At 39.9% G+C, this 27,897-nt stretch overlaps 2 protein-coding genes across 6 annotated transcripts in view; one reads left to right on the top strand and one right to left on the bottom strand.

The window, feature by feature from the left end:
• Positions 1-2,885, top strand: part of Sur-8 (leucine-rich repeat protein shoc-2) — a 203,127-nt gene extending 200,242 nt beyond the window's left edge. For all 3 annotated transcript variants that reach the window (XM_071693535.1, XM_071693536.1, XM_071693538.1), the window contains one exon: positions 540-2,885. In XM_071693535.1, the coding sequence (XP_071549636.1) occupies positions 540-575 (36 nt within the window). In that variant the 3' untranslated portion in view covers positions 576-2,885. The remainder of the gene's footprint in view (positions 1-539) is intronic.
• Positions 2,886-2,939: 54 nt separating this feature from the next.
• mEFTu2 (mitochondrial translation elongation factor Tu 2) lies at positions 2,940-27,546 on the bottom strand. Of its 3 annotated transcripts, none has more exons than XM_071693540.1 (6): positions 27,228-27,546; positions 16,383-16,645; positions 14,408-14,966; positions 11,246-11,376; positions 9,588-9,736; positions 2,940-3,171 (listed from the first exon to the last, which is right to left on the bottom strand). In XM_071693540.1, the coding sequence occupies exons 1-6, from the start codon at positions 27,318-27,320 to the stop codon at positions 2,993-2,995; spliced, it is 1,374 nt and encodes a 457-aa protein (XP_071549641.1). In that variant the 5' UTR covers positions 27,321-27,546; the 3' UTR covers positions 2,940-2,992. The 3 variants fall into 3 exon arrangements, with proteins under 3 accessions (XP_071549641.1, XP_071549640.1, XP_071549642.1); XM_071693539.1 differs by lacking the exon at positions 27,228-27,546 and adding an exon at positions 26,913-27,113; XM_071693541.1 differs by lacking the exons at positions 2,940-3,171; positions 27,228-27,546 and adding exons at positions 9,118-9,306; positions 26,913-27,117.
• Positions 27,547-27,897: the final 351 nt, after the last annotated feature.

Below are 27,897 nucleotides of genomic sequence, written 5' to 3'. Positions count from 1 at the left end.
GCAACTTAACATGATCCATACATACATTAAAAAATCCTTACCAAGTGGTCGGTAACACAGTCACCCCCCTTCGTTAATAAATGCAACTGCAATACTCTCCACTCCAGCTGCCTTGCCACATTTCTTACTTGAGGAATTCACCCCTTCTCTCTTCACCAAACCACTCTCCAGGACTCTCACACTTCATATACCATTCTGACCCAAACACGTTACATCTGCCACTTTGTTATCTGACACATTTAACATTCCTTCAAAATACTCACTTCATCCCTTAAACACTACCACTTTCTCTTTTGCCCCCTTCATTGATTTTCCTATTTCTTCTCTTGTGTTTTTGCACATTATTTACCTTCTAGAACATCTTATTCTTCCAAAAGTTTACAATGCTCGCCCACATAAATCTAATTTACCCTCTTTCAACCCATGCACCTTCCTCTTGATCTCCTGCTGCTGTCTTATACATCCTCTTATCGCTTATAGTAAAGATAATTTATATCAGACATGAAAAACTTTTGTACCAAAAACTTTTTTACTTTCAGTATTTGAAGATGCAGGGCCCATACCGTGCAATGTGAGGTTAGCGTATCTCTTCTAATGAAATCATAAATGGAGTTACAAGTAAGCACGCACTTTAAGAAGCAGCTCTAAGGATGGCTGCTGCTTCTGGAGCTGCTCACCTCTCCTGCAGCTCCTACACTGTTCCTGCTGCTACTACTCCCACACCCAAAATTCTAATTGCTGCTTTTGATTCTGGGTGGTACATCAGCTGGATTTCCTTATTGTTCCCCATTGTGACACTACAAGGGTTAACAGGCTACCAGTGAGTTTGGTGCCTGCTGGCCACCTGTGGCCTTTGGGTGACTGCAGAGAAAACCTTGGGTATGTGTTAGGGATGCAGGCTGCCCATGTGAAATGTGATATTGTGCTTTTCTTGTTAGGTGTAAGTTTATGGCCAGGCCAGGCCAAACCAAAGTTGAAATTGGTAGCAGTGTTTACCTGGCCATGGTGTGGTGATGTGTAGTATGACAAGCATGGTATGGGGCTGTGATGATGTTAGGAAGAGACCCCAACTACTTATCTTGGCTAAGGTGCAAAACAAAAAAATAGATTGACCACCACCTACACATTCTGGCCAAGGTAAATGATAGTTTCTGGTGTAACATGTAGGAAATGTAAAAGCTAAAACTTCAGTACTGCCAGCTACATATCTTGGCCATGATGTATGGTGTTTGGTCCAATAAGCATGGTATGGAGCAGCTGCAGTGTGAGGAGGAGGCTTCCCCCACCCCAGTTCACCACTGATGGTGGCAACCAGAGAGAGAGGAATAGTACCCATGCTCAGTGTCAGATGTTGATTGTCCATGTGTGTCTGTGCATGTGCAGAGTTACAATGATAGGTAGCCTTTGTGGCATGGCTCTGGTCTCCCCCCTATACAATGTCGTACACTGACCATCAGTCAGTAGCTGTGTGTGACTTCTCCCCCGCTCCACATTGGCTACTAGATGATTACTGGATGATGTTGAAGCAGTGCCTGCCACTAATTCCACCTTCACTCTGTGCTGCTTATGTGTGAGTGTCCTGGTGTATATATGTAACATAGCCTGCTAATAGGTTGCTTAAGCCAATGCCATTTTATCCTCTCATGACACTGCTGCCTTCCAAACCAATGCTTTGGTGTGTCTGTGTGTGTGCATGTATGTTTTTGTATGTATAATGTAGTGAGTGTTAATTGTCACAGGAATTACACACAAAATTGTGTGTGGATATGAATATCAGTATTTTCTAGAAAGGCCTGATTTGCTTTGCCATGTAAATATTTGCCTTAACTAACTCAGTCCAGGAATATTTGGAAATTAAAAATTATATGTATACTTTGCTTCTTGTGCCAAGCTAAGGCTTTTTTTTTATTTATATAAAATTGAAAAAAATCTTTTTAGTTATTTTTCAAACTGTGAAACTGATGAGACTAGTTTGGTGGCGACAGTGGAACAGTGTGTCTTGGGGCTAACAGTAAAACTGTTTCATACATCCATACAATGTAGTGGCTGTATTGAATAACGTGTTAAGCTGTGATTGTTTCATAATGTCAGTAATTACCAGCAGGTGGATAACCTCAGAGGTGCCATTTGTTGGAATATCACCTACATTATTCCCACAAGTAACAAATAATACTTGGCAAGGAAAGTCAGAGAATACAAATTCTTTTGACTATCACAAATCCAGTTTTCCACAGAGGCTCACTGGTGCTCTATAACTGGAGCCTCATTCCTCTTTGATTTTTGAAAGGTGGATGGATATTCAAGAAAAATTTGTGATAGCATGATGCTACACCAGATCTTCAAAAGAAAAGACAAATGGATTGTATATTATTCTAAAGTGGTATTATGCAAGTTATTAAAGAAAACGTTTTGGAGCAGCAAAGGTGTTTTCTTGTATGCAGTGCAGGGCAGTGTGGGCATTAGGCAGACAGTAAAAATGAGCAAATTACAAACATTTTTTGAAGTGAAATAGCAGATGGCCAACAGACATGCCCTTGTGTATTTAGTTGGCTTGAACTGGAAGTGTTTTACAATAATGTTCAAGTTGCTGCTCAATGGAGATTGAAATTTCATCATTAAGAACTGCAAGGCAGTTAGGTTTTAGTGTACCTTTCAGTGACTGCTGCTGCAAGCTCCATGGAGCAGCTGTGAATAATAACCTAGTCAGTGTCCCGTGGGGTGTTGTGCCTGTAGGCTGGTTAGTTGCTGGTCTAAGACACCTCCCACACCATCCATTGCTTTGTAGCCTCCACCCCACAGACATAACCAATGCTTATTACTCAAATGGACATGCTGTGTATCAGTCGCCTCTCAAAAATGTTAATTCAATAAACCTGTAGGTTAAATGTTGAGTTTCTTTTATCCTAGGATTTTGTGTAAAGGGTATTAAATACAAAAGATAGTCTTCACTGTCTTTTATTTATAAAACTCTGAAGGCAATATTTTGGACTAATTATTTTGTTATATTGAAATCAATTTTATTTAATTTTTTCTGTGGAATTTCTACACTTGCCAAGATCTTTGTGATAATGCCTGTTGCAACTGTATTATTGTTTTCTCTAATGGTAAATGTCTGGTTAAGTGTCATCATCATGCTCTCTTGCAATGTCAGCTGCACTGTGCAATGGTCACCTGAATGGAAGAGAAAATATCAAATATAATGAGGACAGTGCAAAAGGTAATATTCTAACTCACTTTTCAGATAATTTTAGCATAAATTAGACTTAGATTTTTTTATTTTAAGAAGTGCTTGAGTATGACTTGGAATCATTAAAAACTTAGTAAAACACACTTCTGATTTCTCATGGAATTATCACTTTGTCATTTTTATTCACCATTTCCTGCATGGGCGAGGTAGCATCAAGAACAGAGGACTGAGCCTTAGAGGGAAAATCCTCACTTGGCCCCCTTCTCTGTTCCCTCTTTTGGAAAAGTAAAAACTGGAGGGGAGGACTTCTGGCCCCCTGCTCCCAACCCTTTTAGTCACCTTTTTATTTTGTGATTTGGCACAGTCTAACACCTCAGGCTAACTTTAACCATTTTAGTAGTACCCATATATGGCACGTTGCTCATCAGTAGATAAGTAGTCCTAACCACTTGGCATTATGGTATAAATTTTCTGCCTACATTTGAAGGAACCAACTGCTCCTTTTTCTAAGGTTTGTGTGTAACCTCAGCTCTCATTAGCACACAGATATATCTACAAAGCTGTTACTAAGAAAAAATCAAGGGTGAAGGTCAAAGCATACACACCCAATCTGGGCCAGAACCCTACTACACATCAGATCAGGCCCCACCCAACTGCACAACCACATGGGCCCCATCCTACTAGATATTTTTTTTTTTATTATTATTATTATACTTTGTCGCTGTCTCCCGCGTTTGCGAGGTAGCGCAAGCAAACAGACGAAAGAAATGCCCCCCCCCCCCATACACATATATATACATACGTCCACACACGCAAAATATACATACCTACACAGCTTTCCATGGTTTACCCCAGACGCTTCACATACCTTGATTCAATCCACTGACAGCACGTCAACCCCGGTATACCACATCGCTCCAATTCACTCTATTCCTTGCCCTCCTTTCACCCTCCTGCATGTTCAGGCCCCGATCACACAAAATCTTTTTCACTCCATCTTTCCACCTCCAATTTGGTCTCCCTCTTCTCCTCGTTCCCTCCACCTCCGACACATATATCCTCTTGGTCAATCTTTCCTCACTCATTCTCTCCATGTGCCCAAACCACTTCAAAACACCCTCTTCTGCTCTCTCAACCACGCTCTTTTTATTTCCACACCTCTCTCTTACCCTTACGTTACTCACTCGATCAAACCACCTCACACCACACATTGTCCTCAAACATCTCATTTCCAGCACATCCATCCTCCTGCGCACAACTCTATCCATAGCCCACGCCTCGCAACCATACAACCTTGTTGGAACCACTATTCCTTCAAACATACCCATTTTTGCTTTCCGAGATAATGTTCTCGACTTCCACACATTCTTCAAGGCCCCCAGAATTTTCGCCCCCTCCCCCACCCTATGATCCACTTCCGCTTCCATGGTTCCATCCGCTGCCAGATCCACTCCCAGATATCTAAAACACTTCACTTCCTCCAGTTTTTCTCCATTCAAACTCACCTCCCAATTGACTTGACCCTCAACCCTACTGTACCTTGCTCTTATTCACATTTACTCTTAACTTTCTTCTTCCACACACTTTACCAAACTCAGTCACCAGCTTCTGCAGTTTCTCACATGAATCAGCCACCAGCGCTGTATCATCAGCGAACAACAACTGACTCACTTCCCAAGCTCTCTCATCCCCAACAGACTTCATACTTGCCCCTCTTTCCAAAACTCTTGCATTTACCTCCCTAACAACCCCATCCATAAACAAATTAAACAACCATGGAGACATCACACACCCCTGCCGCAAACCTACATTCACTGAGAACCAATCACTTTCCTCTCTTCCTACACGTACACATGCCTTACATCCTCGATAAAAACTTTTCACTGCTTCTAACAACTTTCCTCCCACACCATATATTCTTACTAGATAGTGTTAAAAAATAAAAAGATTATGTGGGATAAGATGACAAACATAATACATGGACATCCTTGGAGTCCATGAGGATTCCTTGTGAACAGAACACTAGAGGAAGACTCAATCTCTAAGCAGAGCAGAAGTCGAAACTGAAGTGTGATACGACAGGTAATACAGTATCTGGTGGACTTAAATGTGTAATGCACTGAAACCACAGCTCCCTATCCACTTCCAGGCCCTGCAAACCTTTCCATATTGTTTACTCTAGACTTTTCACTTGCTCTGGTTCAGTCCACTGACAGCAGGTCAACCCTGGTATACCAGATCATTCTAATTCACTCTGTTCCTTGCACACTTCTCACCATCCTGCATGTTCAGCCCCAAATTACTCAAAACCTTTTTCACTCCATCTTTCCACCTCCAGTTTGGTCTCCTGCTTCTCCTTGTTCCCTCCACCTCTGACACATATGTCCAGCCCTCAGCTCCCTCCCCTTTTAGTTGTCTTCTACGACATGCAGGGAATGCATAGGAAGTATTCTTTCTCCCCTGTCCCCAGGGATGCAAGAGTTTTGGAGAGGGGCATGTATGCAGTCTGTTGTGGATGAGAGGGCTTGGGAAGTGAATCAGTTGCTGTTCACTGATGATACAGTGCTGGTGGCTGATTCAGGTGAGAAACTGCAGAAGTTGGTGACTGAGTCTGGTAAAGTGTGTCAAAGTTGAGAGTAAATTGGACAAGAGCAAGGTTATTAGGTTCAATAGGGTTAGGGTACAAGTTAATTGGGAGGTAAGGTTGAATGGAAAAAAACTGGAGGAAGTGAAGTATTTTAGATACCCGGAAGTGGATTCAGCAGTGGATGGAACATGGAACCAAAAGTGAGTCACAGGGTGGGGGAGGGGGCGAAAGTTCTGGGAGCATTGAAGAATGTGTGGGAGGCGAGAACGTTATCTCAGAGAGCAAAAATGGGTATGTTGGAAGGAATAGTGGTTCCAACAATGCTATATGGTTGCGAGGCATGGGCTACAGATAGGGTTGTGTGGAGGAGGTGCATTGAAAATGAAATGTTTGTAGCCAATATTTGGTGTGAGGTGGTTCTGAAACCTCACTGCTCCTCCCCAGTCTTTTGCTCTGTACATGCCTTTACCTTCTCAATCAATTCCCTCCCATCTAATTTCCCAGGAACACTCTACAAACTTATGCCTCTGTAATTTGAACACTCACCTTTATCCCCTTTAACTTTGCACAATGGCACTATGCCTGCATTCCCCCAGTCCTCAGGCACTTCACGATGATTCATACATACACTGAATATCCTTACCAACCAATCAACAACGCAGTCACCTGCTTTTTTAATAAATTCCACTGCAATGCTATCCAAACCCACCACTTTTCCGGCTTTCATCTTCCGCAAAACTTTCACTTCCTCTTCTCTGTTTACCAAACCATTCTCCCTGACCCTCTCACTTCACACTCCTCCCTGACCAAAACACCCTATATCTGCCACTGTCATCAAACACATTTAACAAACCTTCAAAATTCTCACTCCATCTCCTCCTCATTTCATCACTACTTGTTATTACCTCCCCATTTGCCCCCTTCACCGATGGTTCAATTTGTTCTCTTGTCTTATTCGTGTTATTTACCTCCTTCCATAAAAATCTTTTTATTCTCCCTAAAATTTAATGATACTCTCTCACCCCAACTCTCATTTGCCGTCTTTTTCACTTCTTGCGCCTTTCTCTTGACCTCCTGCTTCTTTCTTTTATACATCTCCCAGTCATTTGCACTACTTTCCTGCAAGAATCATCCAAACGCCTCTCTCTTCTCTTTCACTAACAATCTTACTTGTTCATCCAACCATTCACTACCCTTTTTAATCTGCCCACCTCCCACCTTTCTCATACCACATGTATCTTTTGCGCAAGCCATTACTGCTTCCCTAAATACATCCCATTCCTCCCACACTCCCTGTCATTTGCTCTCAACTTTCGCCATTCTACACTCAATCTCACCTGGTACTTCCACACACAAGTCTCCTTTCTAAGCTCACTCTCTTCTCCACAACATTCTTCTTTTCTGAAAACCTCTACAAATCTTCACCTTTGCCTCCACATATAGTGATCAAACATCCCTCCAGCTGCCCCTCTTAGCACATGAACATCCACAAGTCTCTCTTTTATACTATTATCAATTAACACGCAATCCAATAACACCCTTTGATCATTCACCTACTCATATACGTATACTTATGTATATCTCTTTTTAAACCAGGTATTCCCAATTGCCAAGCCTTTTCAGCACTTAGATCCACAAGTTCTTCACCATTTCCATTTACAACATTGAACACCCCATGACACTAATTATACCTTCAACTGCCACATTACTCACTTTTGCATTCAAATCACCCATCACTATTATAACCCAGTCTTGTGCATCAAAGCTGCTAACACACTCACTCAGCATCTTCCAAAACATTTGCCTCTCATGACCAGGTGCATAGGCACCAATAATCACCCCTCTCTCTCTCCATCCATTTTGTTTTACCCACATCAATCTAGAATATACTTTTTTTACACTCTATCACATACTTTCACAAATGCTTCAGGAGTAGTGAAATCACACTTCAGTAGGAGTTCATATGGTTTTATTTAACATAATTTTTCTATACATGTGGCACAACATGTTTTGTGGAGGCAATCCACCCCATCAAGTGCCAATACTTAGTTATTTAAATCCCAACATCACACTTGATTCCTGCTGTCCATCACCAATCTTTATAGACCAAGCACTGTCTGCTCTGTCTGGTTATAACACTTATGAGAGGAAACAGCATCGCTACCCCTGCTTCAGCAAGGCAGTGCCAGGAAAACGGACAAAAAGGCCACATTCGTTCACACTCAGTCTCTAGCTGTCATGTGTAATGAACAGAAACCACAGCTTCCTATTCACATCCAGGCCCCACAGACCTTTCCTTTTTTTACCCCAGACATTTCAAATGTCCTGGTTCAGTCTACTGGCAGCACTTCGACCCCAGTATACCACATCATTCCAATTCACTCTATTCCTTGCATCCCTCTCACCCTCCTGTATGTTCAGGCCCCCAATCGCTCAAAATCTTTTTCACTCTATTTTTCTACCTCCAATTTGGTCTCCCACTTCTCTGGCTTCCACTTCTAGAAACAAATACAAGGAGGGGAGGGTTTCCAGCCCCCTGCTCCCACCCCCTTTAGTTGTCTTCTATGACCTGCGAGGAATACGTGGGAGGTATTATTTCTCCCCTATCCCACTTGTTTGCTGTTTCTCAAATTAGTGAGTGAGTACCACATAAGAAGAAATTGCCTCATTCAGACGCATCCACTCTAACTGTCATGAGTAACGCACCAGAAGCAGAGCTTCGTAACCACAACCAGCCTCCACAAACCTTTCTATATCTTACGCTTACCACTTCACATGCCCTGATCCAACCCACCAAGAACACACTGCCCCCTGCTTTAAATTTTATTGTGGTTTCAAGTATCCAAGCTCAAGATAATGGATACCATTTTACCACAGAGTTTTGAGTTTCCATGATATTTTTATCTGCCTGTCAGACTAGTTACATAGTAGCCAGTGGCTACTTCTAGCCAAGCCTGGTGGGATCTATGACTGTGTTGTTGTATCTTACTGTGACTCGCCAATTTAGAAACTGCATGAGTGATCTCGATGCACAACCAATTTTTGATACCTTTATTATTATTATTATTTTGCTTTGTCGCTGTCTCCCGCATTAGCGAGGTAGCACAAGGAAACAGACAAAAGAATGGCCCAACCCACCCACATACACATGTATATACATACACGTCCACACACGCAAATATACATACCTATAAATCTCAATGTATACATATATATACACACACAGACATATACATATATTTCATACTGTCTGCCTTTATTCATTCCCATTGCCATCTCGCCACACATGAAATAACAACCCCCTCCCCCCTCATGTGTGTAAGGTAGCGCTAGCAAAAGACAACAAAGGCCCCATTCATTCACACTCAGTCTCTAGCTGTCATGTAATAACTTATTTATTATTCTGTGCCCTAAGATTGGCCTTGAAGCACAAAGCTACCCCAAGGAGTTTCCCCCTTTTTCCAGTCTGATGATTGAGCTTCTCAATCTTTCCTCATGCAGTAGGGTGTCAAATGGTTTCTTGGCAGTCCTGCTGAGGTGGTGAGATGACCAGAAATAATAATATGGATATACACAGTACTCTATGAAGAGCCAGTATGCCTAGTCTTATATGAAGAGCCAGTGTAAGAGAGGTTACCATACAAAGAAACCTGCATAATAGCAATTATCATGACATCCAGAAGAATCTAACCGAAGACTTGAATTTTAAAAGTCTAAATTCATGCAGAATACAAATCAGTAGTTATCAAACACTTTAATACTTTTAAACACTTTAGAGCAAATCACATAAAACATAGCTACCCAACAACATACCTGGCATTACCATATCCACACCGTCAAGGAGATCTAAACGACAAGTAACATTCCATGTATGACTAAAAAGTTGCTGCATGTATGGGGTAATTAACGGACGAAATCTACCTCCTTCTGCATGGCTCAAGAGGTACAGAGCAGCTTCAAACCTTAAAACATTAAAAACCTTTGTCAATAACACCAGTGAAACTCATTACAGGTGTACTTTTCACTCCAAAACCATAAGTTTAATAATGAAGAAACATTACAATGCATCATCATAAAGATCCTGTGCGTTGAGTATTTATAGTCCAGAGTGGCTTCCACTTCCTCTAAGAGCATTCACTTGATGGCTACCATTTGAGGGTTAATACCATGGTGACATCATACAAAAAAGGAAGCATATTTCTTACTGGGAATTTACTTCAAGTCACTTATTCTTGCTATTATTTACTCTCATAAATGCACTGCCTCCTTTATAAAAGCTCTCAACAGCTTTCTTCCATACACAACACATAGGGTCAAAACTTAAGGTGTTGTCCTATTTCTGTTATGTGCCTTTTCAAATCCACAAATGTTGCATACACCTATTTTTTATTTATTTTTTGTTATTTATTTATTTAACTAAAACTTATTTTGAATGCAAAAATATTGTCTTCTCACATACTTTCATTGTTAAACACGCCTCACTCTTCACCAACGAGGGTTTCCCAATCACTTAACATAAATCACTATTCTACCACACATCTTGCTAACTATGCAAAAACACTATTTCTTCTAAATTTATTTCAGAGGAGACCTTTGATATGCACACAACAATGTTTCTATCTATCTATCTGTTACTGTCACTCCATTCCCAACAAAGTGATTTGGATCAGGTGCACGGCATGTGCAATGTCACTCCCCTCCCATTTTTCTAACATTATAACCCATGTCCACTATGCTTAAAGTGAACCATGAACTGTCACACTTATAAAAGCACTTTACACCTTTTCATTTTTTTGTCAGTGGAGATCAAGGCCTCCATTCTAACAACTTTCATGCACAATATGCTTTCATTGTATTCAGTCCCCAGTTATTCCTCCAACATCTGAAATATCACAGGCCTTAATCAAATTTCTCATTACATCTATCCATCTTCTGCACTGTCTTACTCTCCTCCTTGCACCCTCTGCTATCCTACCATACACCTAGACCAGCCTCATGTTTGCCATGCATTTTACATCTTAATGTCATGACCTAAGTGACTTTCATTAATACACTTTTCTAATGACTTTTTCACACAACATAACCTATCCATCCTTCTAATTCCTACTATATTATGTAAATTACCAATCTCTATTGCTCTTTATTTCTTGCCTATCCTGACCTATTTATACTCCTGGGTTTCACATCCATACATAAACAATGGTACAAGCTACTTATGCAGTATACCACTCAATTTTTCTTCATTCAACAGAGATTTCAATACATTCCCTTGCATGATGCTATTTTCAATTTCAACCTTTTCACTATCATCCTCACCAAACTTAATTCCAAAATATATAAGCTCATTTCAGACTTCCAGTTTTTAATCATGCAAATTGATCTTTAAATAGGATTTCCCTTTTCAAAAAGTAGCATTTTACTTCTACCAAGTAGATATTTCCACTTGCATTATAAGTAATTCTTCCACATACCTGTTGTTGAATTTTTGGGAGCCAACAGCACACAAAGTCATTCCTCTACTGAGAATGTCCATATGAACACCTCGAAGTAAGACACCAATGTTTTGTCCAGCCTCTACTTTTGGTACAGACTTCTTGAAAACCTAGTAAAAGAAGCAGCCTGAGAGAAAGGTGAGTTTTGAAGATGAAAAGCTAATTCTCTCCTGAGCAATGTCCATGAGCTGTAAGAGATTATCTAAGATTCTTTGGGGTTAAAAACCTTTAACCCCATACCTTCTGGTGAGGTTAACAACTCTCATCCTCTGCTAACCAATTTTCAGTATTTTTGGCCTTCAGCTTAGTCTGGGATCCCCCTGCCAATCAGCAACCTTCACCCAGAGATGATATTATCATTCTGCCATCATGCTGGTCACCTCACAGTTTCTGGAAGATGGATATCGCACTGAAGGTGGGTACCATAGTTAAGATTTTTGAAAGAGAAGGTAGGTTTGGTCAGGAAACAGCAATCCAGGAAATTGCCCACAGGACACCTCCCGGAAGAGAAACAGTTTTTCATTTTTCAAAACCCAACTTTCTTTCCAGGGACAGTATGTGCCACATGCTGAGAGAGAATATAAACATAAAGTAGAAAAGGAACTTGGAGAAATTTTGTTTATCCAACAGGAAACACTGTCTTTGATCAAGGGGCAAACACCATGCAAAGGTGATTCTTAATGTCCAAGATAAGTTACTGGTCAACAAAGGTGTTATTTAATGCCAAAGCCTTTTGGTTAATCTCCTCCATGGAAAAGCTCAAAAGAAAGACCTGAGTGAAAGCCACCTATTTGATATCATGGACTCTTAAGATACAAGCCAGGTTGAGCCAACAGAACTCATCTTAATATGAAATGAGATGTTCCTTAGTGAAAGGGTTTTCAGGCTTTCTTGAGGACCAAAAGAGATGTTCCCTCAAAAAGTCTCAGGTGATCTCAATGAGCTAACAGATTTGACAAAATTTATGATGGGGATATGTTCCTTGACACTGTGGCAGCTTGAGTCTGTCTTAAGTTGAACCATTGAAATCCATATTTTTAGAGGGGTGATTACATTCCAGACCAAAAGTTTCATAATGTAACTCTGATATTATGTAATTTTTGTGATATTTAATGAAAACAATCAAAAGATTACTGTACTAAAACATGGTGATGAGGGTTTTAAATGCTGCTGGAGTGGTACGGGGTGGAGTGAGGTTAATGGAAGGGAGAGAGAGGAGCACTATGGTTATCTAGGTCACTCCTGAATCATGTGATTCAACAAATGTTGCCATATCACAAGGAATGCTGACAGTATTCAATAGATTAACATTCCAAATATAAAGGTACGAGAATGATGGAGACCCACAGACCTGGTTAAAACCATAAGTTTTTGTGACAAGTCCCAAACCCCTTAAGTACCCAAGTATCCCTAATTTAACCTAAAAAGTGGTAACCTAACATACTACTGAATGGTATTTTGGTATGAAATAATCAAAATATACATGATAAGCACACAAACACTTCAAATTATAAGGATAATCCTTATTCCTAAAATATATTCTTTCTAACATGAAAATTCCTATTTGTTTGTAGCTTCCTGTGTTACAAGGTAGTGCCAGGAAGAGAGAAAATGGCCTTATTCACTCATCCATTCTCTAGATGTCATGTGTAATGCATTAAAACCACAGCCCCCTATTCTCATCTAAAACCCAGGCCTTGCAACCATACGACACCATTGGAACAACTATATCTTCAAATTTGTCCATGTACACCCTCCCAGATAGAGACCTCTCTTTCCACACATATCTTAAGGCTCCCATGACCTTCACACCCTAATCCACCAAATGCCACTTCAGCTCCTGCAGTTCCATTTGCTACCATGTACATTTCTAGGTATCTAAAATACCCCATTTCCTCTACGTTTTCTCCATTCAAGCTAACACAGCCAACAGACCTGTCTCTCTCTATTGTTAGACCTAATAATCTTGCTTTCATTCACATACACACTCAACTTTTTCTTGTTTAAACACTTTCCAGAACTCAGGCACTAACTTTTGCTGTTTCTTACTCAAGTCTGTCACCAATGCCACCTTCAGCAAACAATTACTGACGCATTTCCAAGGCTCTGACATTCCTGACAAACTGTAAACCTTCCTCTCACCCAAAAGCCCTTACATTCACTTCCCTCATCACCACATCCACAAACAAACTGAATAGGCATGGTGATATTACACACCCATGCCACGGACCCACCTTCACCTGAATAGACTGACCATCCTCTCTACCTACTCACACACATGCTTTATTCTCATGACAAAACCCTTCAGAAAAGAAGAGAGAATGTTGGGGTGAAGAGAGTGGTGAGAGTGAGCTTGGAGAGGAGACTTGTGTGAGGAAGTACCAGGAGAGATTGAGTGCAAAATGGCAAAAGGTGAAAGCAAATGATGTACGGGGAGTGAGGGTGGAATGGGATGTATTTAGGGAAGCAGTGATGGCTTGTGCAAAAGATGCTTGTAGCATGAGAAAGATGGGAGGTGGGCAAATTAGAAAGGGTAGTGAGTGGTGGGATGAAGAAGTAAGATTGTGAGTGAAAGAGAAGAGAGAGGTGTTAAGACAATTTTTGAAGGGAAGTAGTGCAAATGACTGGGAGATGTATAGAGAAAGCGGTAGGAGGTCAAGAGAAAGGTGCAAGAGGTGAAAAAGAGGGCAAATGAGAGTTAGGGTGAGACACCATCATTAAATTTTAGGAAGAATAAAAAGATGTTTTGGAAGGAGGTAAATAAAGTGTGCAAGACAAAAGAACAAATATTCAGGCCAAGTTCATCCTAACCTCATAACAAACTTATGTATCTTCCTCATCCATGACATTATAAATGAACCTAACCAAGTCGCCACAAAGAATGAGTAAAGAGAGAGAATACAGAATTTTGAATTGGTAGTAATTTTGTAAACCAAGATGTGAATGAAGCTAAAAAAGTAGTTAGTTGAACTGAAAGCATAGTAGGCATGATTTAATTTACTGAATTCTAAAAAACTTTCAAATAGTCTAATAAAGAGCACACACTTGCTGCATCTACTCATTTCCACAAAAATCAGCCTCTTTAGTACTAAACCCTTTAAAACAGTTTATTTGGTGCACTAATATCAGCATACATCTTACCTGTAAATCATTTGCAACAGTCTTGATCCGACGATTGAATCCGAGCAATTCAGCATCACTTCCTTTTCTGATAATACCCTGTTTAAGAGTTCCAGTAACAACTGACCCACGGCCTGGAACACTAAAGTAATTGTCTACAGGAAGCAAGAAAGGAGCGGTAAGATCTCGTGTTAGAACAGGTATGTATTCATCTAAGACTTTTATTAGTCTGTGAATACTGCTCTCTCCATATGGTCCCTGATTTCCTTGTAAAGCAAGAAGGGCAGATCCATTCACAATGGGAGCATTATTACCATCAAAACCATGATCTTCAAGCAATTCTCGAACCTCCAACTCCACCAATTCCAGTACATCTTCATCCACTAGGTCAGCTTTGTTGATGTATACAACAACTTTCTCCACTCCAACTTGCTTTGCCAACATGATATGTTCTTGAGTTTGTGGCATTTGACCATCATTCGCTGCAACAACAAGGATAGCCCCATCCATTTGTGATGCACCAGAAATCATGTTCTTCACATAATCAGCATGCCCTGGGCAGTCAGTATGGGAATAGTGTCTGTAATTGACAAATACACAAGTTACAAAACTGAATATAATAAATCATAGGATTGTTTCTTTTCTGAAAACAAAAAATGGCGAGAATAAGTACCCCCCCAAAAAAAAGGTACAAGGGTAAATAGGTTCAGAGAAGATAAATTATTAGAGGTTCAGCATGGGAAGGCATAAAAATGGGATTATAAATAAAAGTAGCATGAGTGAATTTGTACCTATAAATATATTTGTCTTCATACATTTTAGTACATCAAACTTAGTCTTTCAACTGAGCATGATGCTCATCCAATGATAAGAGGTATGTCACTAATGCACAATACTTCTTTTCCTCTCATCATACAGTCCTCTTCCCTTTCCATCCATTCAGTGGATCATGCAGGTACAGCCTCTAAAATTTCTCATATACATTCTCAACACAAGATACAAAATGTGCTAAAAAGAAACATGAACTATCACAGTGACAGACTTTTTCACATCAAGTTGCTTCATAAATGTCCGCTGGTGACCTTTATTGTTGACACTGCAGATAATTATAAATCAGATTCATAAATGAGACCAATGATTCCATTCATACCACATCCATGCAAAAAACACTTAATTGTATTCATTCCTAAATTTCTCTGGCATCCATGTTTTAAATATCCAACCACCCTAAAAGAGCTTCTTACGTATCTCCTAGTATGGTTGGGGTTTTGATAACTGGAAATTGTCAATCATTCAGGGATTTACTTTTTCTTTTTTTGTAATGGCTCCTACAGCTTCCACAATCGGTAGTAGGGAAATGGTGGACTCTCCTGACATAAGAAACTCCTTGACCAGATAGTGATTTTCCCCCACTTGCAATGTAAACTCATGCACACAAGGTCATTAACACCTTCAGGGATCTATATTACTTAATTATTAATATATACTATGATCTTAGATTTTTCTGTGCCTTAGCTACATGAAATGAATGTTCCATCTACCCCTGTGGTTCTCGTGTTCTAGACAATGAATTCTGACTCCTTCTGTGTATAAAAACTTAGGTTAAGTTGTTGCAATATAGTGGTAGCAACAGGGTTAAATTTTTGTTGCATGTGTGAGTAAACACTGGTAACTGGTCATTTGTGATGGTTCTTCATACTACTACATGTTACTACTGTGTCTGAGGTAATTTTAATCTGCAGTTCAACACGTCAGTTGGAAAAGGTCGAGCTATTTTACTCTCAGCATACCTAGTCTAGACTCGAAGTTCCCTCATACTGAAACACTTTTTGCTTCTAATGTAGACTAAAATTAAGAGGATGGCACATTCACAAAAAGCAATGGCCTGTAAGTCATGTTTTACAATAATTACAAATAAAAATGATGTAAGTACTCCATAAATCTAGCTTTATGTTAAGTATATAAAGATGTCTGGGTCATCTGCAAGGAAACTCACCTGAAAGATGAGGAATAAGATACATGCGCTGTATTGATTGTTATTCCTCGTAGTTTCTCCTCTGGTGCCCGATCAATCTGGTCATAAGAAACAAAAGCAGAAAGTCCATCCTTCTGAAGAACCTTTGTAATAGCTGCTGTGAGAGTAGTCTTCCCATGGTCCACATGACCAATTGTCCCAACATTACAGTTTGGTTTTTCTTGTGCACTGGTAGAAAACCACGTGAAAGACACTCTCCCACTATGATTCACACCGAAGATTTCCTAAAGAGAATGTCACACAACTTTATTAGCTTAATATATATGTGATGTTTACAGAATTTTTTTTACAAAAAATCATAGAAAATAACAAAGAAGTAGGTTCTGAAGAACGAAAAAACATTTATCTACCAGATATCAATTCCTATGAGCATTAGTGTGTGTTTGCTCACAGAGGGGTCAATATACTGCTTTAACCTCCTAAATGGGGAGTGTCCACTACTTTCACCTAATATACATGCAGACAGATAATGCTTGCTTACAGAGACCCAATGACAATGCAGCAAATCATGAGCATAAAACATCACTTCCAAACCACCAACCCATATCAATCATTATTCCCCAGAGTCTGTGCCCCAGGCCAGTGTGTGTAGAGACTACTGAGGTTGTCTTGAGGAAGAGATAGGGGATGGGAAAATAACTGAGGTTTAAAGGGCTCTACCTCCAGGAGAAATTTTTTCCCACTTCAAGATCTACATTTTTCACCTCTGCACTGAGCCTTGTGAGCATCAAAGAGCATACCTATAGGGAGGAAGTGGTGCCTATGAAAAACTATCCTAAATTACAATTTGGTTCTGATCTAGATCATCTAGTGATATACTCAGTAATGCACAGGAGCTTGACCACATCTGAGCAGAGATATCAGATAAATTTTCTTAAAGAAATCCATAGAACTCTTTTGCTAATCATATCAAGTGAGTAATTCCCTTTGAAAACAAAAGGAAGAAGCCACTGGCTTTGTCAGTCAGCCCTGTTTTTGAAAGAAGTACCAACTCCTTGATGCATAGTGAAATTTTACTATCTTACAGTGGCTTGACCCATTAAGCCAGACCTCTTTTAGATCTACATCTGCTCAGTAAATGGGACCTCAAGCACATCTGGCATCTGTGCTTTCACACCATCTATTGAATTTCATCTTATCTATGATGGCAGTGAAAGATGTCTAAGGCCTCCTTGTACAACATTTACTTGTGTCTTTCAGTTACCCGTTAGCAGTGGCATGGAAACAATGTCACAGTATACTGTCAAGTGTAGATGAGTCAAGCACTATTTGCTCCATATTTTATCCATTTCTTTGGTGTTTTATTATTTGGAGTTCTTTCATTGCATAGAAAGATTCCTTTTGCTTTTGCCTGAAAGAAACACCCATTCTTCAGAAGCACCAGGAGATGTATGTACCTGCATAAAAGGTTAGAAAAGCCTCATTCATGGGTAAAAAATCTCTAATTTTCCACAAGACTAATGAAATCCTTTGAGTGTCTTAGCTGAGACAAAGTATGATGTTCTGATGGGTAACATTTCTAGGACTGTATTAAAACAGGTTTATTCCTTGATTTGAATATTTCATTTTAATATGAGAATTGAGTTTTGAAACATGAAAAACAGTTTCTCTCATGACCTATTAGAAAATCTCCTTGATCTCTGGGGCTTAAAAGCCTCTAACCCCATTCCTCAGAGGCAAATGCTTCTCACCCTTTACTAACCACTTATTTAGTAGTAGCGACTTAAGCTCACTCCAGGTGTGCACCTCTTCAGTTGGTGGGAACAATACATTTGTGATATAATCATTCCACTGTCAGGCTTCACCAAGTTGACCACTTCATAATTCTTTGGAAAAAAGATGTCAGCCCAAGTGACTAATGTCAATTAAGAGAAGTTTTCTGAAAGTGTTGGGAAAACAATCTGAAATTTTTCTTGTAGGACACTGCCCTGGAGAAAGAGTTTTTTGTTCTTCAAAACTCATTCTTCTCCCCAGGGGTTGGTTTTCCCATGCACTATGAGAGCATACCAGCAAGGAAGTGCAGGATTAGAGAAAAAAAAAATTCAACCAAAAGAAAAGATGACCACAATCATAGTTTTTCTTGTAGCACATTAGTGATCCTCTGCCCAAAAGAGAACAAACCCAATGCCTATAAGACTGATCCTTAGCATCCAGAGGAACGTTAAAACCCTCTGTAAGACTCCTCCATGAAAAGTACCCTTTCAACATTATGGCTTTCTCTTACAGGCCAAATTGAGCCAACAAAACCAGTCTTCACATCCAAAACTAAATATATGTTCCCTCAGGTGAAAGTTTCAAACTGCTGGGTAAACAAAATGGGTTTCCATTCCTAATTTCTGAAGATTTCAAGCTATTCGCTGGAATTTTTGAGCAAACAAAAGGCTGAATTTGAAAAAAAAAATTAGTTTTCCAAGAAACAATAAAGGGCAATACAAAGCTTACATGTTCATCTTGCCAAAATTCCAGGTTGGGAAAATCTTAGCATGAGACAACTTAATGACACCAAGACCTTACCCGATCCCCACTTGGGGAACAAGGTTACTCAAAAACTTCAGAGCTAACCCAGGTAGGTGTCAAACATTAATCACAGTGGGACCTAATGGAGCATTTTATTTCCCTGATATGAAAGGGGAATGCAAGAACTCTTACAGAGAGCTTTACAAATATCAGAAGAATCCACATCTTTTGAGTTTAAAAGCTTTCAAAACTGATTGCCAATGTCTTGAGTAGATACAAGAATATTATGAAGCTATTTATTGTCAAATGTTCCCCTGTGTTCAGGTTGCAAAAGTGTTTAAGAAAATTCATGCATGTAAGTTAGAAAACTAAACAAGTATCTTGATGCTTTGCTACTGATTCCAGACTGAGTCAGGTTAAGGAACACTTGCCTAATCAGCCAAGGGGAAATGCATAGTGGAAATATTTCTGGTACGAAGAATGTCTCCCACTTGCAGATACCAAAGTCATTCAACTCTGAAAAATCATATAGTTTGGAAAATTCTTTCTAAGTGATTTACTTATAGAAAAGAGATAAATCTGATTCCAACCGATCCAGATAGCTATCACAGCAACTGCCCTTTGTCAAACATCAGACACACAAGTTGGTAAAAAGAAGCATTTGCTTCAAGGAAATTAGAGCCAACAGTACATTTACCCTTAAAGAAAGGACATAGTTGAATGCCTCTCCCTAAATATATGAATGAATAAACATCCTTGTCAACTATGATACTTCTTTTTGAAAAAGTGCTCTATAAAAGCTTTTTTTGACAGTGAACTGCAGTTGTGCTGTCCTTAGAAAATTTTGCACCCCAGAGCCCAGACATTCAGGGATATGAAGAACCATGGAACCCACATTTCCTTAACACTAATATGTAAGGACTTGGGATCTTTCCAAAAACCCTACCCATGGTTTGTGGCATTTGTCCAAAACATCAACTAAATCAGAGGATTCCTCCATGGTATAGGTCTTTGGGGATTCCTTCAATCTGTTCACCAAACCAATGAAATAATAACATCTTGGGATGATAAGGCTTTCAGCAGAACCCTGTATCCCTGCCGCCAGACATAGGCATGCTACACATTTGGCTGCTGCTGCTATATGGAGACTGGCCACACGAGAATTGATAGTCACAATTTCTCCTTTTTCCCTTAAACAATGAAAATGTGGAATTCTCTTCCTTCTTCCATATTTCCTCTCCCAAAAACCTCTCGACCTTTAGAAGTCAGGACTACAAACACTTGAGGAGCCTTGACTAATTTCTTCATTCTTTTCCTCTTCACCAGATATGGCCTTGAATAGGGTATGTTTTGCCCATGCCATCTCAATCAATATAGAAAATAAAAGAATCAAATAAAATGCCACCATACAGGGTAAAATGGCTGGTAAATCTCACATTTTTATTCTCAACAAGATATGCTAAGCTAACCTGATTCACTGCTACATTCACCTACCTAACTCAACCTGTGCAACCCTCCTTGCCCAAAATGTCCACCAAATTAACAAATGATTTACCTCTCGTTTATAACTGCAGTTCTGTCTCTTTATATTTGCTATTCTGTCTGTTCCTGACACTACATCACTAACTGGGAAGCAAATAAGTGTGTATAAAAAAGAAATACAGTCTGATTCAGGTATTAAAAATAGGCAACTTTGCTAGTTATAGGCTGTCATAGGCTGCTTGGAGCTGCATCTTCGATGGTTTTGTTGAGCATGTGGCAATATCCTCAGTCAATACAAACTGGTCTTCTCCATGGGGTTCTGTGGAATTCTCTGATGCAGGACAAGTGGAAAATAAAAGGTTACTTAGTCAGTTTTGACTTAAAGAATTTATTAGGTGCTAAGTTTTCCTATTTTATTATAGATTAATACAAATATAAAACAGTTAACTTTAGTAATAAAATAACAGCAGTAGAGTCTTGTTGCAGGAATGACAAAAAACAAAATAATATCTGTCATCCAATACAGATATTCACTTATAACTCAGATTCTATGGGTCCTTTTATTATGATGAAATTCCATAAATAATGAAAACATACAAAGAAGACAATAATGAAACTTCACAAATGCTCAAAATTAAAATTATCAAGTACAACAACAGCACATCCAAGCTCAACAAGATTATTGCAGTATATTTTTTATTCATTTATATTTATTTTGCTTTGTCGCTGTCTCCCGCGTTAGTGAGGTAGCGCAAGGAAACAGACGAAAGAATGGCCCAACCCACCCACATACACATGTATATACATACACGTCCACACATGCAAATATACATACCTATACATCTCAATGTATACATATATATCCACACACAGACATATACATATATACACATGTACATAATTCATACTGTCTGCCTTTATTCATTCCCATCTCCACCTCGCCACACATGGAATAACATGTGTGCGAGGTAGCGCTAGGAAAAGACAACAAGGCCCCAATCGTTCACACTCAGTCTCTAGTTGTCATGTAATAATGCACAGAAACCACAGCTCCCTTTCCACATCCAGGCCCCACACTACTTTCCATGGTTTACCCCATACACTTCACATGCCCTGCTTCAATCCATTGACAGCACGTCGACCCCAGTATACCACATCGTTCCAATTCACTCTATTCCTTGCATGCCTTTCACCCTCCTGCATGTTCAGGCCCCGATCACTCAAAATCTTTTTCACTCCATCTTTCCACCTCCAATTTGGTCTCCCACTTCTCCTCGTTCCCTCCACCTCTGACACCTTTATCCTCTTAGTCAATCTTTCCTCACTCATTCTCTCCATGTGACCAAACCATTTCAAAACACCCTCTTCTGCTCTCTCAACCACACTCTTTTTATTACCACACATCTCTCTTACCCTTACATTACTTACTCGATCAAACCACCTCACACCACATATTGTCCTCAAACATCTCATTTCCAGCACATCCACCCTCCTTTGCACAACTCTATCCATAGCCCATGCCTCACAACCATACAACATTGTTGGAACCACTATTCCTTCAAACATACCCATTTTTGCTTTCCGAGATAATGTTCTCGACTTCCACACATTCTTCAACGCTCCCAGAATTTTCGCCCCCTCCCCCACCCTATGATTCACTTCCATTTCCATGGTTCCATCTGCTGCCAAATCCACTCCCAGATATCTAAAACACTTCACTTCCTCCAGTTTTTCTCCATTCTAACTTACCTCCCAATTCACTTGACCCTCAACCCTACTGTACCTAATAACCTTGCTCTTATTCACATTTACTCTCAACTTTCTTCTTTCACACACCTTACCAAACTCAGTCACCAGCTTCTGCTGTTTCTCATATAAATCAGCCACCAGCGCTGTATCATCAGCGAACAACAACTGACTCACTTCCCAAGCTTTCTCATCTACAACAGACTGCATACTTGCCCCTCTTTCCAAAACTCTTGCATTCACCTTCCTAACAACCCCATCCATAAACAAATCAAACAACCATGGAGACATCACACACCCCTGCCACAAACCTACATTCACTGAGAACCAATCACTTTCCTCTCTTCCTACACGTACACATGCCTTACATCCTCGATAAAAACTTTTCACTGCTTCTAACAACTTGCCTCCCACACCATATATTCTTAATACCTTCCACAGAGCATCTCTATCAACTCTATCATATGCCTTCTCCAGATTCATAAATGCTACATACAAATCCATTTGCTTTTCTAAGTATTTCTCACATACATTCTTCAAAGCAAACAAACTTATACCTCTGTAATTTGAGCACTCACTCTTATCCCCTTTGCCTTCGTACAATGGCACTATGCAAGCATTCCGCCAATCCTCAGGCACCTCATCATGAGTCATATTAAATAACCTTACCAACCAGTCAACAATACAGTCACCCCCTTTTTTAATAAATTCCACTGCAATACCATCCAAACCCACTGCCTTGCCAGCTTTCATCTTCCGCAAAGCTTTTACTACCTCTTCCCTGTTTACCAAATCATTTGCCCTAACCCTCTCACTTTGCATACCACCTCAACCAAAACACCCTATATCTGCCACTCTTATCATCAAACACATTCGGGAAACCTTCAAAATACTCACTCCATCTCCTTCTCACATCACCACTACTTGTTATCACCTCCCCATTAGCCCCCTTCACTGAAGTTCCCATTTGCTCCCTTGTCTTATGCACTTTTTTTACCTCCTTCCAAAACATCTTTTTTTTTTTTTTTTTTTTGCTTTGTTGCTGTCTCCCGCGTTTGCGAGGTAGCGCAAGGAAACAGACGAAAGAAATGGCCCAACCCACCCCCATACACATGTATATACATACGTCCACACACGCAAATATACATACCTACACAGCTTTCCATGGTTTACCCCAGACACTTCACATGCCTTGATTCAATCCACTGACAGCACGTCAACCCCGGTATACCACATCGCTCCAATTCACTCTATTCCTTGCCCTCCTTTCACCCTCCTGCATGTTCAGGCCCCGATCACACAAAATCTCTTTCACTCCATCTTTCCACCTCCAATTTGGTCTCCCTCTTCTCGTTCCCTCCACCTCCGACACATATATCCTCTTGGTCAATCTTTCCTCACTCATTCTCTCCATGTGCCCAAACCATTTCAAAACACCCTCTTCTGCTCTCTCAGCCACGCTCTTTTTATTTCCACACATCTCTCTTACCCTTACGTTACTTACTCGATCAAACCACCTCACACCACACATTGTCCTTAAACATCTCATTTCCAGCACATCCATCCTCCTGCGCACAACTCTATCCATAGCCCACGCCTCGCAACCATACAACATTGTTGGAACCACTATTCCTTCAAACATACCCATTTTTGCTTTCCGAGATAATGTTCTCGACTTCCACACATTCTTCAAGGCTCCCAGAATCTTCACCCCCTCCCCCACCCTATGATCCACTTCCGCTTCCATGGTTCCATCAGCTGCCAGATCCACTCCCAGATATCTAAAACACTTCACTTCCTCCAGTTTTTCTCCATTCAAACTCACCTCCCAATTGACTTGACCCTCAACCCTACTGTACCTAATAACCTTGCTCTTATTCACATTTACTCTTAACTTTCTTCTTTCACACACTTTACCAAACTCAGTCACCAGCTTCTGCAGTTTCTCAAATGAATCAGCCACCAGCGCTGTATCATCAGCGAACAACAACTGACTCACTTCCCAAGCTCTCTCATCCCCAACAGACTTCATACTTGCCCCTCTTTCCAAAACTCTTGCATTCACCTCCCTCACAACCCCATCCATAAACAAATTAAACAACCATGGAGACATCACACACCCCTGCCGCAAACCTACATTCACTGAGAACCAATCACTTTCCTCTCTTCCTACACGTACACATGCCTTACATCCTCGATAAAAACTTTTCACTGCTTCTAACAACTTGCCTCCCACACCATATATTCTTAATACCTTCCACAGAGCATCTCTATCAACTCTATCATATGCCTTCTCCAGATCCATAAATGCTACATACAAATCCATTTGCTTTTCTAAGTATTTCTCACATACATTCTACAAAGCAAACACCTGATCCACACATCCTCTACCACTTCTGAAACCACACTGCTCTTCCCCAATCTGATGCTCTGTACATGCCTTCACCCTCTCAATCAATATCCTCCCATATAATTTACCAGGAATACTCAACAAACTTATACCTCTGTAATTTGAGCACTCACTCTAAAAAAAAAAAAAAAAAAAAAAAACTTTTATTCTCCCTAAAATTTAATGATACTCTCTCACCCCAACTCTCATTTGCCCTCTTTTTCACCTCTTGCACCTTTCTCTTGACCTCCTGCCTCTTTCTTTTATACATCTCCCACTCATTTGCATTTTTTCTCTGCAGAAATCGTCCAAATGCCTCTCTCTTCTCTTTCACTAATAATCTTACTTCATCCCACCACTCACTACCCTATCTAATCTGCACACCTCCCATGCGTCTCATGCCACAAGCATCTTTTGCTCAAGCCATCACTGCTTCCCTAAATACATCCCATTCCTCCCTAACTCCCCTTACCTCCTTTGTTCTCACCTTTTTCCATTCTGTACTCAGTCTCTCCTGGTACTTCCTCACTCTCACCACTCTCTTCACCCCAACATTCTCTCTTCTTTTCTGAAACCCTCTACATATCTTCACCTTCGCCTCCACAAGATAATGATCAGACATCCCTCCAGTTGCACCTCTCAGCACATTAACATCCAAAAGTCTCTCTTTCGCATGCCCATCAATTAACACGTAATCCAATAACGCTCTCTGGCCATCTCTCCTACTTACATACGTATACTTATGTATATATGTGTAATTAATTTCCTCTTCGAAATCAGTAGCTTCACTCTTGTTAATTCATGACATTAAGCCTCTCACCTGATGATGAATGAAACTGTAAGAAATACGTGGAACATCTTTCTGTGAAAGACAGTTTCCAAGCTACAAAGACATACAGTAAAGCATGATAAACATGTTGCCCTACTGTTGTCCCAATGGCCTCCAGATCAGTACTCAGCTTTAACATGGAAGCTTCCCTACCAGATTCCCTATGTTCAGTATATATGACACAGGTTAGGTTAGGCTACACATTATATCAGGTTAGGTTAGCTAAGGTCCCCTTACTAGCATTTACAACTTTGAAGCAACCCGTGGACCATGCATAACCTGCTGAACACAGCAGGTTGTCTTAATATTCCACTTACAGATGAATCTCCCTATTATACTACCAATAATTTTTATGAAATATCCACTGCCTAAAAATCAATGATCAGAAATATGCTTCCACAACATTTTTCTGGTCTCCATACAAAACAGTACCACCACAACAGGATGCATTATGTTCTAGTTAAATCTGCAGACATGAAACTGCAACTTTAAGCAAAATTCTTAGCTGTGGAGGTCAATATAAGACAAATACCCATTGTCTATCACCAGAATCAGGTTTCTTAACAATTTAGTGTAATTGTAGTATCTCATTTAGAGGTCAAAGTGCTAATGGTACCACAGCAGACAGTAAATACTCTGGACAAATCATCATAGAGGCTTAAGTGTTCAGGAAGCAATCTAGGCCAGTGGGCAACTTAACCCAAATGAGACCAAGGTGCCACTGGCATCCTAAAGGACTGTCACACACAAAACAGGCACCCTACAGTGCAATGTATAAAGATAAGGTTCTTCCAAAACTAAAAACACTACTGAAAATTAAATGTAAAAAAGAATTTTCTTCATATACAATGAAACCGAATCATTTAAGAAAAGTAAAACAACCAATTAACAAGTAATATTAGCCTCAAGTTATCGAGGGTGCAATAACACAACTTCTGGTGAGAACAGTAACTAGTCCCTATGTATGTACTGAAATAACATGTCATTTAACAAGCTCTAAGGCTGTTACATCATTAATCATTACATGAGCCATCAGGCTGTTACATCATAAAACAAGCCTTCAGGCTGTTACATCATTAAACAAGCCATCAGGCTGTTACATCATTAAACAAGCCATTAGGCTGTTACATCATTAAACAAGCCATTAGGCTGTTACATCATTAAACAAGCCATTAGGCTGTCTCATCATCACTCAGCAATAGTTAGTCATAATAAGGATGGCCCACGATCAGCAATGTTCATAAACTAGTAAACACATATGATAGTACCACAATCAATATAATAAAACTAGATATGCATTTTTAGAAGTAACGCAGATGTGAAACAAGGGTACTTATATGAAACATCATGAGCCGATGGGGTTTGTGCTGATGTAAAAAGAACCTAGTGAGGCATGTTATCACCATACAGTATAATACAAGTTGATTATTTAATGTGTACTATGTTACTGATATGCTTTAAATGAGAAGTCGTTTTTCACTGGATTTTCGGTAGTGTTCCTTGGAATCTAGAAGTTAAGGGGACCATTTAAAAGGAAATACAGGCCAATGTCCACCCTAATCTAACCATCAAACACCCACAACCTCACCTTCAACCCTTGGTTAGGATGAGGTGGACATTGGCGTGGATTGCCCCCTGTGCACATTGTCTTCAGAGGGAGCCACCAGCACCTTCGACCTAAAATCTCCGACATTTGGCAATGATAGCTCAGACATGGCTCTGTGTAGGTGTCTCCCAACCTGTAGGTAAGGTGACATTGATGCTGAGAGTAAGGTTAGGGTTCAATTAGTTTGATTAGGTCAGTGTTAACTGGCATGGATTGCTCCCTTAAACACTGGCCTGTGTTGTAACTTGACTGGCGACTGTCCGAAGTGGTTGTAGCACATTTAAAGTACTTGCTTACCAGTATCTTATTTCTCTTTATGCAGTTATGAAACAAGTGTCGTGTCGAACAATAATTCTGCATATGCTTTTGGAGTCCTCTCACAAAGTACATTATTGTCTTCTCTGTCGAAATGGGTTACCCCACTCCTCTTTTGCTTCACATTTATCAGTTTCGTATCTTAGTCCGTCCTTGATTTTGATTTCCTGGTCTATTTACTTTTCATGACAGCACTGCTTTGCTGTTCATCAATTATTTTCTTTCTTTTCAGCTTAGAACCGTAGTATTCTTTCAGATTATCTTGTATATATACACTGATAACCGGTGAGCGGTGACCAGTGTTGCCAACTCAAAATTTCAAATGGTGCTAGATTCACTTCCAAAAAGCGCTAAACTAAACTAAAAGAACAAGTTTGTTGGATGATTGATAATGGTTTGATGAAAATTTTTTTTACACGGTACAAAAACTTTGCACCAAAGCTGTAACATCCTTGTAATGAGTTCAGGGTATTTAAAATGAGGGCCATTGTTTGTTTATAGTTTTCAGTTGTTCATATCTTCACAAAAACTATGATTTGTTGTAGATATCTTTTTTGTAAATCCCAATGGGGGATGATGAAGATGAGGAGGGGAGTAGCATACTACCCCGTCTTTTTGATGTAAATATGTCAATCGATATTTGTTTTTATAA

The sequence above is a fragment of the Panulirus ornatus genome, chromosome 55, assembly GCF_036320965.1.
Source record: "Panulirus ornatus isolate Po-2019 chromosome 55, ASM3632096v1, whole genome shotgun sequence".
Taxonomy (NCBI): Eukaryota; Metazoa; Arthropoda; class Malacostraca; order Decapoda; family Palinuridae; genus Panulirus; species Panulirus ornatus.
The sequence above is the reverse complement of the archived record's forward strand: the minus strand, read 5'-3'. Positions and strand labels throughout refer to the sequence as shown.

What these genes read in the sequence shown, in the direction of transcription:
- mEFTu2 (XM_071693539.1), bottom strand. Translation starts at nt 27,017, where the DNA reads ATGTCGGAGATTTTAGGTCGAAGGTGCTGGTGGCTCCCTCTGAAGACA. An exon ending in TCCCAAAAATTCAACAACAG is followed by an intron (nt 9,737 to 11,245) that starts GTATGTGGAAGA and finishes TAATGTTTTAAG; the next exon opens with GTTTGAAGCTGCTCTGTACC. An exon ending in TGTGGATATGGTAATGCCAG is followed by an intron (nt 3,172 to 9,587) that starts GTATGTTGTTGG and finishes TCTTCCATTCAG; the next exon opens with GTGACCATTGCACAGTGCAG.